The sequence below is a fragment of the Schistocerca serialis genome, chromosome 5 (assembly GCF_023864345.2).
Source record: "Schistocerca serialis cubense isolate TAMUIC-IGC-003099 chromosome 5, iqSchSeri2.2, whole genome shotgun sequence".
Classification (NCBI taxonomy): Eukaryota; Metazoa; Arthropoda; class Insecta; order Orthoptera; family Acrididae; genus Schistocerca; species Schistocerca serialis.
The window spans coordinates 274,866,020-274,885,427 of NC_064642.1; the positions used below are offsets into that span (position 1 = coordinate 274,866,020).

General features: G+C 43.5%; 1 protein-coding gene across 2 annotated transcripts in view; it reads left to right on the top strand.

The window, feature by feature from the left end:
- Positions 1 to 19,408, top strand: part of LOC126481227 (nephrin-like) — a 667,514-nt gene that overhangs the window by 606,346 nt on the left and 41,760 nt on the right. For both annotated transcript variants that reach the window (XM_050104833.1, XM_050104834.1), the window contains exons 7-8: positions 10,601 to 10,745; positions 16,507 to 16,637. In XM_050104833.1, coding sequence (XP_049960790.1) covers positions 10,601 to 10,745; positions 16,507 to 16,637 — 276 coding nt within the window. The remainder of the gene's footprint in view (positions 1 to 10,600; positions 10,746 to 16,506; positions 16,638 to 19,408) is intronic.

Here is a 19,408-nt window from a genome sequence, read left to right on the forward strand (position 1 = left end):
GTTTCTGCTAACACCTTCCATTCACATCCGTTATATTTCTTTTTAATTCTCCGCTTTAGGAAGCATAGCTAGGACCATAAATAACAATAATAATAATAATTATTATTATTATTATTTGGTACACTAATTATATCTCGGGTCTTAAATGTGTGTCCAGCCCTTAATTAATTTTCTAAGACAAGGTAATCGTTTTTATATGCACGTAGTTCTCCACAGCTTCTCCAGTAGCGAAGCAGTTGTCCAGGCAGGGACCAGCCTCCAGGAAGCTAGATGGCAATGAAGTACGAGCCTGTACTTGTTTTCCACTTAATAAGGCTCCTTTGACTACTTATACGCCCAGGGAAAGGCGAACATGTGATCGACACGCTGGACTATGGGTCAACGACTGCCGCGTGTCATACTCTGGCGTGAGGTCGCCGACCCTCTTCTGAAGCAGCTATCATCGACGCAGCCAGGCGGCGAACCAATGACCCCTGACTTCAGCCATCAAGTCGCTTTCATTCTGCGACGTCCTCATGAGGCCACCTGGTGCGGATCCTGCCACTACTTCATGGTCCGAAGGATGAAGAGAGGTGCTCCCCGCTGGGGTCTGACGCTGCTGGCCGCTGTGGCCCAGTCATTAGTGTGGTCCACCATTCGGACGTCGCTGCCGTCTGTCGCTAGGCTGGCCAGGGGCGTGCTTCGCTCCGGGAAGCGAGCCGTGACGCTGTCACTCCATCTTGAATCGGCAACAGCCGGCTGCTTCGACTGCACCGTCAGTCAAGGCCTTTCACTACCAGGCAGCCTCTTTGAGAAGGGCTCACAGTGGAGCGTCCCTGAAGCACGCCGGAGTGAGGGTTCAGTGCGCATCGCCTTCATTCTGCATATTACAGCGGTGCTGCACTATGCTTATTTTTTGACAAGAATGAACCGCCTTTATTGTCTGCGCCCCCATCCACTTCCCGCTGAAAATCTCTCACCCACAACACTATTATGCACTCTTCAATGCGACACATTTTTCCCATCGATAGATGGCTACGCAGGAAACGTTCCACCACGAAAAATGTACCCAACGGGATTGTTCGTTAAATTCAAAATACACTGGAACTGAAAAAATTCTTTAACAAAATGGTTCAAATGGCTCTGAGCACTATGGGACTTAACATCTGTGGTCATCAGTCCCCTAGAACTTAGAACTACTTAAACCTAACTAACCTAAGGACATCACACACATCCATGCCCGAGGCAGGATTCGAATCTGCGACCGTAGCCGTCGCGCGGTTCCGGACTGAGCGCCTAGAACCGCTAGACCACCGCGGCCGGCATTCTTTAACAATTGAAGAACAAGCCCATAGCGTACTTAATTAAAAATTGAACAAGAAATAATGGAATTTACTCTAGTTTTAGGTTTACGCATTTACGGAAAAAAAACTATAAATGCCAACATGCATTGTAATTTTTCTGATAAAAAAAGGACTACCTTGCCTTTTAGAATCATATACCATAATTCAAATGTACAAACGGGAAATCGACTAAGATTATAATGGGCAATAAGGACAATTACTTATAAATGTATCCCATTAATACACTTCCTCTACTGGTAAAAGCCCCTTTAATTAGAACAAATTGGCCACTGCTAGATAATAAAACCTTTAAAAAATTTAACAATTTCAAGAAAAGGCCAATCAAGGCTGTTCAAAAATTTAAACTTGACGAGCGCTATATAATAAAATTTAAGGAGATTTAACAACGTGGACAACGGCCGTCCACAGCTCTGCAAAGCTTTATCCCAAGTGAATTGAGCTCTTAAACTCACATTAATGACAACACGAAATAAGATAATATCTCTTCTATAGAAGGAAAGTAAAACAAAAATACTATTATTATTGCTGCAGAAGCCCGTAACAAGGTTGCGTAACTTAATTCTCTGTGGCTTGAGGTGATCTAGGAGGCGGCAAACTCGGTGAAGACGATGTCGGCAGCCGATGCACGCAGGTGACCAGTCCACAGGAGAGCTATGGGGCCCTCAGCGTGTTTCACAACAGCCATAAGACTGAAACAAACTAAGGGGGCATCTAACTAAAAAAAATTGTTCAAAGGGCTCTGAGCACTATGGGACTTAACATCTGCGGTCATCAATTCCCTAGAACGTAGAACTATTTAATCCTAACTAACCTAAGGACATCACACCCATCCATGCCCGAGGCAAGATTCGAACCTGCGACCGTAGCGGTCGCGCGGTTCCAGACTGGAGCGCCTAGAACCGCTCGGCCACACCGGTCGGCTTGGGCACCTAATTCGCGGAACCACTAGCCTCTTCTACAATCTCGTAATTGAGTGTCGAGTCAGGAAAGGATTCCCTTAGCAGGCACTGCTGACAATTCTCCGCACAAGGAGCCTCCAATCATTTACGCAATTTTAAATATTGTTACCCTCTCAGGTTTACTGAAAAGAACCAACAGTACAATTACGAGGTATTGCAGCCCCTTGATTCTGCCTAGCACCGCGAGGCAAGGTAACGGAACAGGAAGCAAACGCAGACACCACCACCACTGGGTCGACGGATAGCACGGTAGTACCATAATCCAAAGGCCAAGCACCTAATGATTCATAGTCTCCAAAACTGCAGACTCTCCGTACATCCCCAAATTAAAGGAAAATGACTCGAATGTACAAATGAAATAAATTTTAGCGCTCAAGGAACACACAGGGTCAGCGTAGAATAAAGCGCACTCGGGAGTAATGTCGGAGAACCGCCACGTCAACAGACCTCGTGTCAAATACTAAAGGCGAGCGTGACCAAAACGGCGCCCCACACAGAGCATCACTCCCAGCCGAGCCGAGTCCAACTTGAGGCCGCTAACGACTCTGCGCTGACAGCTATCGCCGGCCCCTCACGGCGGCACGGCTGCGCCCCGTAGTAGGAAAGCTCTCTCTGTGGCGAGGAATCACTGGTTCTCTGGTCCGCACGACGAGATATTTGAAGAAGGAAACTGCCACGGCTCACTCGTTCTTCGTCATTCAGAATGCACTACCTAACATATGTGTCATATGATGGTTCATCGTTGCCGTACACTTCCAACAACCCAGAACGTATTTTTGCTGGGCGCTTCCCCTTCGCATGCAGGACACAGTTACTGCACTATATTCCACTTTATTGATATCCTCCGCCGTTTCGACCACAGTTCGCGGCACTCTGCGTTTCCGTGGAGCGGATATTTCTATCTCCCTCTCTCTTTCATTCTCTGTTCGTTGAGTCGATTCCGACTCTCCGCGTCCGTATGAACTAAAGCACGCCAATTTCTTCTGTTCTGCAGTTTCTTCTGCAGACGTTTCCGGTAGGAGTCCATTACTTCTGTGATGCAATCGATCCACTTCATCTTTTACCTCGCTCTTCTCATTGTGTCTCCGATCTTCCCCAGCGCTAACACCTCTTCCAGTGAATCATGTCTCCTCATAATTTCCCCAAAGTAGTTTAGTTATTGTTCCATTATCAGATCTCTCCAGGAGCAATCTGGTTTGATTCGCTATGATACTAAAGTATACATATTTTGGTTGTCCATAGAAGTTTAAAGAATGTCCTCCTACACCATATTTTACAGGGCATTTATTCTACGCTGTTCTGTATTTCGTATCGTCCAGGTCTCACGTCCGTATATCACAACTGTAATGTCCATAGCCCTTAATATGCAGATCATTGTTGTTAAAATTATGTCGCTACTCCTTAAAACATTGTCAACGTTGCACTTTGCCTAATGCCAAGTAACAAGCATCTCTTGACCTCGTGGCTGTAGTCAGCATCAGCAGAAATCTGGGAGCCGACACAAATCATAGGAGCTGCCTCCATTGCTTCGCTTCCTATATGCCGTGGAGTGATACGTATGGCTCCCATAATTTTCTTTTTATTGACATTCAGCATAAGCCAGTCTACGCACTTTCTTCTTTCACTTTCACTAGAGAGTCTTTAGAGCTTCCTCACATTTTTGGCGTCAGTATTGTATCATCCGCATATCCAACGTTATCTATAAGCACCCCAGCTATTTTAATAATGTGCTCTGCTTACAGATTGAATAAACAAGGTAACAACACTCAGTCTTGCAGAATCTTGACCCATTTATTTGACCCATATATGATTCCCACTTTCAGTATACACCAGGTAAAAAGAAAGTGGTATTTTTATTTTTTGGAGGTGATAATTAAATCTTAACGTCTAATCCACGTGGAGCTGTCAACTACGAGACTGTACATTGTATCGCTAATTTAAATTATTTCCTTCTTTTGTATCTCAAAAAGTGGGAGACGTTGGGGGTGGGAGGATGCCCTATTTCACCTTCTAACGATCTGTTATCTGCATAAGGATGGAAGTCTTGGAGCTGTTTTAATATCGTTCAAGAAGGCAGAACTACCTGCTGGCCTTGGACCTCCACCTCCTATTATAACAAAGTCAGCCTTAATAATAAATAATAAGATTATGCTTTCAATGTGTTTTAGAGCTAGCTACGGGGATTTGGCAGGGACGGGGTGTTCGTTAGGGAGTCTGTTATAATCCCGACCTTGTGCCTTTTAACCGACGTCATTAATTAAAGGTAAAATGTGCACTACTTCACCAAACTCTTCCTTCGCTTCCAAACAAGTGGCGTAAAGATTTCCGGATACCCTTTCTAACGTACCCTCTTCAGTTAATACACGATTCATTTGAGCCATTTACCGCCCTTTGAGGTACTATTCAAAGTATACCCATCCCTTTTTACCGTTAGAAATTTAATGTGGTGAAATCCAATAAAGATAATATGTCTCCATTAAAATTGCAAGATGGGTCAACCAACTGTTAAAGTTCAGCAAACACAATAAATACAATCAGCAACGAAATTATACAGGATGTTGCAAAAATGTATGGTAAAACTTTCAGGTAACATTCCTCACACATAGAAGAATGAAATATGTTTTATAAACATGGGTCCGGGAACGCTTTGTTTCCATGTCAGAGCTAACTTTCTACTTCTCGTCATCGCCATTTTAATCATGAGAACCACGCATAAAAAGAACTTACCAGCGTTACATGATACATTTTCTTATATGAAATGTTCAAAATACCCTTTTGGTTACAATATGAAAACGTCGTCAAATGAAATGTTCAAACCACCCTCCGTTAGTAAGGAGAGCTGCATCACTGAATCCCTGATGCGCTGATTTATCGATGGAGAACCACGTCATCAACAAAGATTTTCTGTCAACGTTGGTGCCGGCTCTGTTGGCGACTGTATGTTAGGGCCTCACGTTCTTCCACCCTGGGTCAACGGAGAAACTTACGATGCTTTCTGAGAGAGTACTTCACCTGTTCTGCTTCATGCATGACGGAGGTCTCCTGGTTTGTCTTAATCTTCGTAGATTCCGTGAGAGATGGATAGGGAGAGGTTCCCAGTTCCTACTGTGAGAGCATAGGAAAGCTCTGGTGTACATGAGCCCGGTATGAGATGTTTTGTTGAAGGCTGTGAAACAGTACGCTATCAGCCTTTGAGTGTTTTAATGCAACTTTTACTACCTAAAAGATGTAGGTCATACAGATAGGTATAATCCACTGCTTTTCATGAACAGAGACATACATAAATAAAAAATACATTTTTAGCTTGTGCTTAACATTGGAATAAACTTTCTGTTACATGGATCAGATAGGGGAACTCTGATTTACGAATCAAGGACATTGCCAAGTCAAGTATCTAACTTAGTTGTTCGCTGGTCCTATGTTTATGAAATTAATATCTGAGATACGACCTGGTTAAAACGTTACTTTTTTTATTTATTCATTTTTTTGCTGAATTATTTTTACTCTGTTCATTATTCAGACGTGAACTTTGCAAAATATTCACCGTTATACAGTGGGATTCCAAAATTTCATATCATACATTTACGCTTTGCAATATACAAAAGGCTCCGCTTAAGCTTTCAAATTATGGTTTAAAACTAGTAATGTTATGTTCACAGGAAACTGTCTTTCTGTCTGTAATCCACATTTTCTAATGTGAAAGTGTCTTAATGTGATCTGCATAAACAGATATTGAGCAATGTGTATTGCAACTGTAAAAAATAGAACATGTGCTTTAGAATATTTAGTTTATTTAGTTATGGGTCCATGGTGCGAACAGCCCGGTCGACAAGGTCTCACAGATTCTCTTAAACCCAGGGATTTTGCTGGCCAGGGAAGTACGGAAAACTCATCCTGGTGCTCTTAAAACCACCCACGTACGTTGCCAACTGTGTGACAGATTGCATTGTTCTGCTGGTAGATACCATCTGGGCGAGGAAAATCAAACAGCGTGTGTGTGTGGTGGTGGGGGGGGGGGGGGGGGGGAGATACGTTCCCTAAGGACTGATGCACACTTTTGATCCATTTTGCCGTCTAGTATGACGAGATCAAGCAGGGAATGCCACGAAAACATCCCTCAGATCATAACGTTCCCTCCTATTTGTAGGACGTTTGTTTTCAGACGTTTCACGCCGTATGCACCAAAGGATGGAGAATAAAACGTGCTTCATCTGCAAAGACCACCTGTCGCCACTTACTGGAAGTCCAGTTGCTCTACTGGAGAGCAAATTCCACCCTTCGTCGCCGATGAACAGCGGTCAGCGTGAGTACACGAACGAGGCACCTACTGCGGAAGTCCGTTCGTAGCAACGTTCGCTGAACAGTCGTTGATAGACATCGCTGGTAGCCCTTTGTTTTATCTGGGTGGTCAGTTGCGCAACAGATGTACGCATGTTCTCCCGTACACGTCTAAGAAGCCGTCGTTCACCAATGTCACCTATGGCTCGTGTTGTGGTGTACCACTGTTGCCTCTGCGCTGGTTTTCAATTTTCGATAGCAACATTTTGCCAGGCACGGTATACTTTAAATACGACTGCACGCGAATACCTTACAAATCTAGCTGTTACGAAAATGCTTGCACCCCTCGCCCGAAAGCCAATGATCATGGCATTTTGAACATCCATTTTCACGTTACAATAACGACTGCACTTTTCCGCTCCCCCCTCCCCCCTCCCCGCCCCCCCCTTCTCCCCATACACCAATATTCCATCCAATTTACAAGCTGAGCACTGCGTGGCATTTTGAAAAGCAACTAAGCAACTATCATATTGGAGATTTGAGCTTAGTTCCCGTGGATGCAAAAAATAATAATGAATTAAGGATGTGTCCCCCACTATGTAAGTACATAAATTTTTGTTTTGCTTTAACACCCAAACATGTTTCACTACATTTGTGGCTTCCTAAGTGTTTGTTTTTCTTTTATTTCACTTGTATTTCACATTGTGTGTGTCCTGTGGCTTCCAGACGAAATTAGCGACATATATAACTTAGTGCACCATGTCATCACTGTATTATTTGGCTAGTCCTCAGCTGTGATAAGTTTGTTTTTGGGTGCCAAACGTATTTTTGTTGTTTTTGTGTAGGTGGAGGGACCTTTTCTCCCACTCAGTTTCTAAATACTGCGTCTTGCTACGTTGCAGTGACATTCACAGCAAAAAATGGCTCTGAGCACTATGGGACTTCTGAGGTCATCAGTCCCCTAGAACTTAGAACTACTTGAACCTAACTAATCTAAGGACATCACACACATCCATGCCCGAGGCAGGATTCGAACCTGGGACCGTAGCGGTCGCGCGGTTCCGGACAGAAGCGCCTAGAAACGCTCGGCCACTTCGGCCGGCCATTGACAGCACAAAGTAATGTTTCACGTTTGGAACACGAAACAAACCTTTCACAGCTCAGGATTAGCAAAGTATTACAGTGGTGACATGATGCACTGTTTAGGACCTGTGGCTGATTTCGTTTGCCAGATACAGGACCCACACATGTAAAATAAAATAAAAATACGTGAAAAAACTTACTGAGGATGCCACAACTGTGATGAAACGTATTTGCATATTAAAGCAAAACAACAGTTTATGTACTTGAAAATTATTAATTATTAAATCCAACAATTCTGTATCTTACAAAACCAAAAAGTCCAACTCTCTCTGTCTTTGAGAGTATCTACAGAACGATGGACGATTTTTGTATGTAATATGACAGCCAATAGTACGTCGTTAAATACCAGCCCCGTCAGCTATGTATTATGTGTGGTTACAATGATTATGGTTGTCATATTTTGGATAAATCTTAAGTCCAATACTTTGTTCGTTATAATAATGCTTGCCATATTCTACTGCTGACATATTTCAGTAGATAGTATCTTTCTCCGGATCATTTCACTCACAGACTCCATTTGAGTGACCTGCAGTTTCTTTCACTATATGGGGTCGTCTGAATGGTCGAGACATACTCCAAAATTACTTCCAGTTCACACGTCTACTTTTGTAACGTTGCTGTAATATCAGTTATTTAGTCATCGACATACACGAAACAATAAACAATGAAATTTAATATTTTGAAACAGGTGATGTGAAAAAGATATCGTGATAGTATCTGGTGGAGAGATTATAACTCTCTTCCTAAAAATTGAGTTTCCTTCAGTTGGCAACTAAAAATTGAAAGATCGCTGAGTGAAGGTTAGAAACCTTTTTATGGTGAGGCAGAGGGGAGGTGATGCGAACGATTCGCGACGGCGGGTTGTCTGCATGTTGTTAACCGGTAACAGCGGTTTCTGCTCCTAATCTAACCTTATCACATGTCTGCCCGCTCCTGCATTGCTCTGGCTTTTAGTACAGACGCTGACATAATGGAACTGCGTGACTTAGCCGTTAGGTCCGACTCCCTCAATCAAGCGTACCGCAGCACCCCCCGGTCAGAAAGCCAGCGCAAGCTTACTGATGGTCCGGTTTGCACGGTTAACGCCCACCGGCCGCCGGCTCGCGGAATGGGGTGCGGCTACGCGCCGCCGGGGACATGCAGCCTTTCCTTCGGCTAACCCCTCTCCATCCCCAACCAACAGACCGGGATTTATGGCTCAATTACCAGCGGGATTATCTTGGCGTGGGATCACACTCCCCGCCTCATTTATTTTCCCGCAACTGATATCACTGGCAAAATATACCACTGCCATTTAGGAGGAAAATAAATTGCACATTATATCTGTGATCGTGGTGACAAATCAAAATGTAATAACGGTTTTTCTCTCCCTTTCCGAATTTAAAGAAATAATCTAAACTCTCTTTTTTTGACGTGCTGGCGGATTACTCCCGAATCCAAAACGGTGCTGAATAAAGTAAGATTTAAAGTAACCTACGACGTGCATTTTACTGCGTGCAGATTACGGGCGTGGAATTCGCTTAGGGGCCCGACCTGGAAAATTGGACTGAAATTTAAAGCGTTGAATTTAATCTCGCAACTGAGATTAATGACGCGGCGTAAAATCTCAGCTGCTTCGGCGTGTCCACGTAGAAACACCTGATGAAAAATTAATGCACTGCTTTCGGACCAAGTTACGAAACAGCCATAGAAGCTCTGTATATATATATTGGCGTATATACATTAATTGTAAATATTACGATTTTCGGTAAGGCGACATTTTTGATATACAGAAATAAGTGTACTTTGATTCTATGTGTCGTGTAGGAAGAAGAGTATGTTTTATAAATTAGCTGGGAGTTTGTTGGATTATAGCTCACTCAGATGGTACGTTGACTAAAATTGACATTTCTATTGAATAATGTTGTGTTTTGCTTATTGTTTTATGTAAATCAATTCTGTTTCTGCAATTTCCTTGTAATTTAGCACTGAAGTTGGCAATTTGTAGCCTACATTTGGACTTACAGGAATAATAAAAAAACTCAATGGGAATGCGACTGATTGCAGTGTTCCTATCCTTCCGCATAATTCTGCAGAACTACGTTCATCGCAAGGACGTTCACAGTCACAGAAACTATAGGATGTCAAATTGCTCAAATTTACAAACATATTTACATTTAACGACAATTGATCCGTTTGGCCCTCCATACGGTGTGGTATCTCAGCCAACTTGAGGCTACATCTACATCTACATCTACATTTATACTCCGCAAGCCACCCAACGGTGTGTGGCGGAGGGCACTTTACGTGCCACTTTCATTACCTCCCTTTCCTGTTCCAGCCGCGTATGGTTCGCGGGAAGAACGACTGTCTGAAAGCCTCCGTGTTCGCTCTAATCTCTCTAATTTTACATTCGTGATCTCCTCGGGAGGTATAAGTAGGGGGAAGCAATATATTCGATACCCCATCCAGAAACGCACCCTCTCGAAACCTGGCGAGCGAGCTACACCGCGATGCAGAGCGCCTCTCTTGCAGAGTCTGCCACTTGAGTTTATTAAACATCTCCGTAACGCTATCACGGTTACCAAATAACCCTGTGACGAAACGCGCCGCTCATCTTTGGATCTTCTCTATCTCCTCCGTCAAACCGATCTGGTACGGATCCCACATTGATGAGCAATACTCAAGTATAGGTCGAACGAGTGTACATAGACTAAAGCTTGGCCGTTTATTGCTTAACAACTCCGAATTTTCGGGAAGCGTATAAATGCCATATTTCCTGCTGCGCAAACTCTCAAATTGCTCTACAGGCTCTCTGTTGCTAGACCACTCTGAACGGAAGCAGATCAGCAAGCAGTGCCAATATGTCTCACAGTTCTTCAACTGCCTGCGTTGCAGACTAGCCCCGACGGTAACACGACGACCAGCACGCTGACGTTCGTGCCGTCCATGGAGGACAGCGGGAAGCTGCTGACGTGCCGCGCCAGCACGCCTCTCATCCCGGACAGCACTCTGGAGGACTCCTGGAAGCTCGACATCTATCGTGAGTCCACCTATTTTCCTCTGAAAGAACAAGAACTTTTCAGTATTCAACATTAAAATCTTAGACGTGAAGGTACTTCCAGAATATATTTTTCGCTCTGCAGCGTTGTGTTCGTTGATTTGAAACTTCCTGACGTGTTAAAACTGCATGCCAGACCGGGACTCGAACCTGGAACCTCACTTTTCTCGGGCAATGTTGTTTCCTCCTGCGTTGTTCTGGCAGACTCACCACCCGCCTCACAATGCTCTGAGAGCGTTGTCCCCGAAATGCAAGGTTCTGGATTCTGTCTACGGTCCGGCACCAGTGTTGCCACAAGTTTCCCCAAGTGATATACCCTGATATATCCCTGATTTCCAGACACGTTTTAGCATTTTTTCCTGAAAAATTCTGTGAGAGCAACTGTAAGTTAAGACGTAAGTTGACAATCTCTCTTTGCAGCTACGGTATAAGAAACTGTAGGGCAAAGGGGAAAGGGAAATATCTATAAAAAAAAATTATAAAAAATAAAAACTTGCAAGCAGATGACGTTTCCTGAAGTGACCAAAAATCTTAAGTACTAACATCGACATCTTTTGTAATGAACTGTTTTTAGATGGAGAAAGCGAGCCAAATGGTTTATGTCTTTCATTAACACTGCTGATCGTCATTTCAATAAAACGAAATAGATCTGTTGACAAAGATACGCATTTGCTTGGAGTCGCAAGACAGATTTAAAACACCTTCACTGATTTCAGAAATAACCTCAGAAAAAAAAGTAGGCCTCTTGAAAGGAGTGTATAAGGTGGGGAAGAATTGTGTAAATTAACACTGTAGATGAACGCCAATAAAATGTTTGTTCTCCTGTGTTCGTTATCGTCCGTTATTACCCACTGTGTTGTATCTATTACTTTACATGTATTACGCGATTTTTCTTTTGCAAAATATATGAGTACATTGCGTACAAACCGCCATCAACTGACATAATTTCCTTCTTCTTATCGCCCATACCATAAACTACTCTTGAAGTGCCAAATAAAATGTCTATAAAATGCCACACTGTACAACGTAAGTGCGGCGAGACAGCTGTTTGCTGAAATGTAGCTGACATGGCCTCTCATCTGCTCAGGAGCACTGCAGTCCTGGGTCCATGGATAAACCATGAAAATCCGCTGCATTACGCGACATACAAACAGACCCGGCCTTCGGGCAGATCAACGAGACGAGATCCGACGGGCAGGGCCCGCACATTAGTGGGAACCCAATGGCTTCGGATCTACAGGCCTGAACCATTACAGATACCTGCACAAATGGTCTGCGTTTTTGGCGCGTCGCGGAAATCCGCTCATGTTGCGCAGCTATCACGAGCCACAGACAGCATGTTGACGAAAGGAGGCCACGGTCAACAATCCATGCAGCAGATAATTTGTTCAAATACTCTGAGAATCTATAATAATGAGAATGGGTAGCGACTCACCGTAAAGATAATTGCTGAGCCGCAGACAGGCACGTAAAAAACACAATCAAACTCTCACAACTAAATTTTCTGCCATAGCTTTTGGCAGAAAACGAGACGACACAAACATTTATACAATCACTCAGATACAACGTATGCGCACATGACAACCGTCTCCGGCCGCAGCATCTATAGTCTCTGAGAATCAGATCCAAACAAACCAATCTTCATAACGACCTGCCCCTCATCTCCAGCTGCTAGGCTAGTGGCAAGAAGTGAAGGCAGTACTGCCTACAAGCTGAAGGGCCCGCTAGAAAGGGGAGAAGCAGTAGGAATGAGCGAGTAGGAAAGTGGCACACGTTCTCAGCTGCACCCAGCCAGTGACGATGCATATCACCACAGTAAACAAACCATTTCATCTACTGACACAAAAACGAGATTTTTCCAGTGTTGTTTACAAATTTCCCTGAAAATCCCTGATTTCCAGAACCTGTGGCAACCCTGAGTACTCAGATATAATCAGCTACAAAAATTTCCTAAGGGTATCGCTCCATTGACAGAGTTATTATTGCGTAACTTGATCGCGACCCTAGCCTCTGTCTGTAATGCACAATGTTTCCGCCACAATGTGGTGGCGATGTGTGTGTGTGTGTGTGTGTGTGTGTGTGTGTGTGTGTGAGTCCTTGTCTCTGATACGTAAATATGACCCATAATAAGAAGCAATACGGCATTATGTTCTTTAAAAAGGCAACAAATTCCTTAAGTGAGTAATCAGTGATAATGAATAAAGGTATCTAGACAGTTTAATATACTGATATGTCCTATGCATACCCTGTTTGATCAAGAGAATGCAAAGAGGAATTGACCACTTACGAGGGGCGGACCCGACACTATGAAATGAAGTGCAGAGTACTGTGTTGTCTGGAGAGAAGCAGTAATAACAAAATGGGTTGGAGTACTTCCTGAGTCAGAAAGTGAACTAGTTATTGGATGCGACCTGAGTATCAAATCCACAGGGTGTGTAAATAAACTTACAAAACTGGTCTCAGAATACAAAATTTATTGAATACTTTGATACATGGGACTAAAATTCTTCAAAATAGGGCCATTAAGAATCCACACACCACTGACAACGAGATTGGTAAGCTCCCTGGAACTCCTTAACCGGAATGCTGTTCAGAACCCTCGTCGGAGCCTTTTGGAGCGCTGCGACACTGTCAAACGGCTTCCCTTTTAGATCTCTCTTCATCTGGGGAACAAAAAGAAGTCACTGGGGACGAGGTCGGAGCTATAGGGTGGCTGCGGCAGCGTTGCTACATTGAACCGGATCAAAACTTCACTGACGGTGAAGCAGGTGTGAACGGTGGCATTGTCATGGTAGAGCACCCAGTCGTCTTTCTTCTCTGGGTGGACTCCATCCCTTACACAGTGGACCACTCCAGTATAATACTGACCATAGACAGTCTGTCCAGCAGGCACAAACTCTTTGCGGATCATTCCTTTTGCGTCAATGAAAGCAATGAGCATGCTTTTCACACGTGACTTGCTCATGCTCATGCGGGCTTTCTTCGACCTTGGTGATGCGAAGGTGTGTCACTCAAGCTTTGCCTCTTCGACTCTGGATCGTATTCGAAAACCCAGGTCTCATCACCAGTGACCACTTTGTCCAAAAAATCAGGTACGGTTTGTAAACGTTCAAGCATTTCCTGCGAAACAGCCAGGGGCCGCTCCTTCTGTTCATCGGAGCGGGACAAGTTTCGCGCACACTTTTCACATAATCATATCTTCAGTCACTAGCTGAAACACACTTTGGTGATTCTAACCATCATCTGCAATCATTCTGATGCTGAGACGTCGATCACTGTTTAAAACTTGATGCACTTTGCCCAGATTTTCGTCAGTTCTGCTCGCTGAAGGTATTCTAGAGCAGTCATCGTTCTCCAAGTCTTCGCGGCCATCTTTGAACTTTTTGTGCGACGTCAAAACCATGGCACGTGACGTAGCGTATTCTTTATAGGCCTCTTGAATCATTTGGAACGTTTCCGTACCAGTCTTGTTCAGTTTTACACAAAATTTGGTCGAACGCTCCAAGAGGCGCTGCGTTTTGAACACTCTTATTTCTTGACGACGTTACGAAACAGACACACCCTGCACTCGCGTTGTTTTCACCCCAGTGTTTCGCCGGCGAATACCGATGCGTGGCTCGCTTAACGAACAACCCGCACCCCTGGCGCAGGTGGTGAGACCGATCTGTGCGCGCTCCGCTACTCGAGAAAAAGTCAGTCTTGAAACTTTATTTTCACACCCTGTATCATGGATATTCCAACACTTCTGGAAACACGAAAGAACAGTTACATCAAAGCCAAGACCTAATGAACTGATGGACGGGAACTGCCTATCACTGCAGAGTGTGCTTGTAAGAATTTGCATGAAACCAGCAGAAGGAATCACTCGTGAATTCCAAAGCGCTATCAGCTAGCACAGTTACCGTGCGTAGGGAGTTAAAAACAATGGGGTACAATGCTCGAGCAGCTCCACATAAGTACACGTTTCTGTAGTCAATGCTAAGCTACGTTTGAGCTGATTTTCACAGCACTGTGTGCTGTGTATACCAGAGTAATTCTAGACGTTGATTGTATTTGCATGACAAAGCACCCTGTCAATAAGCAGAATTTGTGTAATAATGGTTTGTGGACAATAACTTTCCTGAACTGGACTGGTCTACCAGAGTCCCGACCTGAACCCAGTTCAACACCTTTGGTGTGAGTTAGAACCTTGACTTCACTCCAGACTCCAGCATTCGACATCACCAACTTCTTCGGTTTCACCTTTTTAGAAAAAATGGGTTGTTTCCATTCCTACACAGACATTCAGACACATCATTGAAACTAGCCGTCCCCCTGTACTCCCCCCCCCCCCCCCCCCAACAGAGTTGAAGATGTCGTAAAGGCGAAGGATGGACACCCACCCCCAGTACATTTGATCATAGAATGTACATTACCGGTTGATAAAAGTAAAAAACTCATGCAGAACAAAATTCATTGTCAACTGCAATAAATCTTATGCATAAGCGGGGCTAGAGCTGGCTTTAAGCTTAGTTTTTGTTTTCAAAGATTTACTGGACGAGGTTTTTACTTTTGTCGACTAGTAATGTATCTACGGATGTTCCCATGTTACTTTAATCGTAATTACAGGGATGGTGATTCAGTTAAGAGAAAGGCGACTGTAGCAATATTGGAGATTAATACTCTAGGGGAACGGCACGTTTCTCTGCATTTAGGGTAACCTTTGCTGAACGGCGTAGCAAAAGACTTTTCTTTTTTAAGTGTCGTGTCCGATGTCCAGTTTAGACTCAGCGGTAACAGTGGACAGCAGCTACGAAAGACTTACAAGAATGTAGAAATCGCAGAATAACGCCTTTTTATTCTCCCCTGTGTGTATTACATAAAGGGAGAATCCTTCAGAGCAACCTGAATTATTGTAAGGTTTTTGAAAAGGATTGGTTTCCTCGAAACTAAATACAAGCTCACATGCGCTTCCATAAGCAGAAGGTTCTAGCTCTCCACTGCAAAACACTCGTGGATCTTGTTAACCATTAGAGCGCCAGTATAAAATCATGTTAGCCCGGGAAAGTAGCGTACATTACTGAACAGTGCGTTAATCGTGTGGTGAACATTAAACAGTGTCGGAATGCATATTCGTAGATCTCATTCAGAGAAAGCTATCAATAAAATGTTTCACGATGCTTGGGCGGTGGAAATATGAATTTTTTTTTGTCAAGGTAGTGGTTCCTCTGACACGAGAGAGGAAACTATAGACATTCTACATTGTATGATAACGCAGCGGTTTCGTCATGGTATTCCATAAGAAATTGTGAGAGCAGCGTCCAGAGTTCGGAAGGAACACAGAGCTGAGAAATGACTCCTTCTGCACCACGGTACAGGAATCGTCGTTTCTCCAACACATTTTTCATGTTTTATTAGGTACAAATATTTACAATTCCTTGTCCATCATGTGGAGGATTTTGGTACGGGTTCTACGATTGCAGCATTTGTTCTGAATAGAATGTCAGCACCAATTGCACTTGAAAAAGCAAAAAGAAAAGTGCAACTGGTGCTGGTACTGTTTTCAAAATATTTACATGTCTTATTAGTTATGAAAAACATAGATCAGAGGTGTTCAAGGTAGTTTGTGGAGGAAATCTTAAATATTATTTAACTATTATCAATGGTTTTACTCTGTTATTACACACTAAACTTAGTTTTATCACAAGCACATACAAATACCTACCTAAGAAACAATTTTTCATTTATGCAACGTAATTTTTAGATGTTCCCATCGTGACTCTAGAGCTGGGAAGCAACTTGAACGCCACCAACATCAAGGAGGGATCGGATGTTTACTTCGAGTGCAACATCAAGTCTAACCCGTGGGTCTACCGAATAAGTTGGCGACACAACGTAAGTATGACAAAGCTCCACTTCTTTTCCGACAAAATGGTATGTTTTCATATAACGAGTCTTCTGAAATCAGCCATCATATGTACAATGCGCGGCTACTACCAGTAAATGTTGTAGTGAACTGTTCTGTAGTATACGCACATAGCTAAGTGTTGATCAAAATGTATATCCAAAACCATTTTAAGCTCGTGCATTGATTAATATCCATACGATATTAATAGGCCAGTAAGAGTGAGTAGAAACATTATCAATAACGCATAGATCAGTAACCTGTTAATCTAAGAGGAAATCTATGTATTAGTTCTATGATATTCTCGCTGCTGGTTGGCGTATTTTCATAGTGCACGTATTTGACTTCCGGCTATATAGCTATGCAACCAGTTATCAGGTACAGTGGACTGACGAACTGCTCCATAACTATCCTGTGTACGTCTTGCAGTCGACTATAGTCTACAGTTCGCAATAAATTGGGTGGTATGTGATGCGAACCAGTTCTGTAACGATATTGACATTATAATGCGTCCCAGTAAACAAGAGACATGCTGCTTGTTTACGACATTGTTGGTAATAACGTCGGAGTTTCTGCACGACTGTGCGTGTGTAAAGAATGTCCAACAGGAGTTATTCGCGCCTTTAGAATTTAACAGCCACTCAGAGGTTGCCAAGAGAAACAAGAAAAGACCACGCACGAACCCTGTATTTCTGTTGGATATTACAGAAGTAAAGCATTGTTTTGTCACAATATACTGTACTTCTGTTAGAGTTACGTGTTTCGGAGAGCCTACCGTACATATAGTACGCCTGCTTTATGCTCTGTGAATTATCGTGTAAGTTACTTGTAAGCGGTGTCACATGTTAAATACTGATACAGGCCGTCAGCTCTCGCTTCGAAAAACTTGCCTTTGAATTGGTCTTACCGAGAACCGTTCACAGGCTTTTGCCATGTGACGAAAACCATGATAAAGTCTGGAGCTGTCCCCATTACCAGTAACTACATCCCTACCATTCTACAGAGATGCTGGGTAAAACAAGTGGACAACTTCCCATGGTCAGTAAAATTTGCGAACTGTATCTGCAGCCCTGAATGCTCTGTCACATTTCCCAATTTTGGTGCTATCGCTGAATATACATTTTTTCTCATATATGTTCTTCAAATTATAGCGGGTAGGTTACAATGTGGGTTTGACACGTAATGATGTTGCAGAATGCAAAAGAATGGATATTAAAATCATTTTGATGCGAATGCGAGGCATCGTCTGGAAGCCACTGACATTGATGAACCTGTACCATGATCTCTGGGCTGTCTCCTATGACATACTTTGAAGATCAGTGTGCATGTTATTATTGAAACATGAGACGAGGACCACATCGAGCTAGTCCACACTGCGATTGAAATAACCTACAACAGCGCTTACATTCATAACCTAAAATATCGTGAGCACTTCCCACCGCTAGAATGAGTGCCACCTAGTGGTGCTGTAGGCACGTGATGTGATAAGGAAATAATATAAGGGGAGCAGAGATGAATGCCCGTTCAAATGAAATGACAGATTGCTATGACCTGCCGCATGGGAACGAGCATCTGGGATAGGACGAAGCTGGTCGGCTGTTGGCGTACTACTACTGTGAGCATCTGCAGGAAACCTTGAGTACGAGAAAAATTGTTGAACGTCCACGCCTAACGAGAGAAGTTGGACGTCGCAGGCTTGCCCATTCTGTAAAGCAGGGTAAGCAGCGGTCTGTGGCAGATCTAATGGCAGAGTACAATAAACAGTTTTTTATGTTGCTGAGCAATAGCCACACAATAATTTTTAAATGAACAAACCACCATTTGACTATATTGTTGTTTATTTAATTACGAGCCAGTTTTCCGCCTTTTATGCCTTTTCAAGTGACTGAGCTTATGTCAGTATATGTTAATGACATAAACTCAATCACTTGAAAATGGTATAAAAGGCCGAAACCTGGGTCGTAATTAAATAAACAGCAACATCGTCAATTGGCTGTGTGTTCATTTAAAAACAGAGTACAATGCAGGTGCAGGCTCACTGTTAGGCACACTTTGCTCAACGTGGGACTCAAGACAAGACGACCTCTACGAGCACCCGTGCTGACTTAAAGACATCGTCAGTTGTCAGTTGCTGTGGTCCCAATATAATCGAGTTGCGACGTAGGTCAATCAAACGTGTTGCCTCGTCGGGTGAGCCACGTTTCCTGTTGTACAAAGTCGATGGTCAGGTGAAAGGCTATTCGAAACGCAGCGCGTCACGGACGTTGAACAAATAGGGACAAAACTATGTTGTGGGTGTAATTCAGCTACGCTTCCACTGAACCTGTGGTAACAGTCGAAGGAAAAATGGCAGCTATGCGCTAACCTCCTATGTTCCTTCGTGTCTGGCATCTTCCCCAACGGCTAGGGTTTCTCAGCAGGATAACAATCCGTACCACAAGGTCATGATTATACTACAGTAGTTAGAGGTGCATGATAGCGAGCTCCGGTTGATGTTTTAGCCACTAAATTCGCTTGCCTGACCCCGACGGAATGCATCCAGCGGCCGCTAACTGTCGCCAGCTGCGCGTCCAGCATCCATCATTACCGAGAACTGTGTGACCTGTGCGTAGACATCTGGTGCACTATCCACCGTGTGATCAAAAGTATCCGGATACCTGGCTGAAAATGACTCACAAGTTCGTGGTGATATCCATCGGTAATGCTTGAGTTTAATATGGTTTTCGCCCACCCTTAACCTTGATGACAGCTTCCTCTTTCG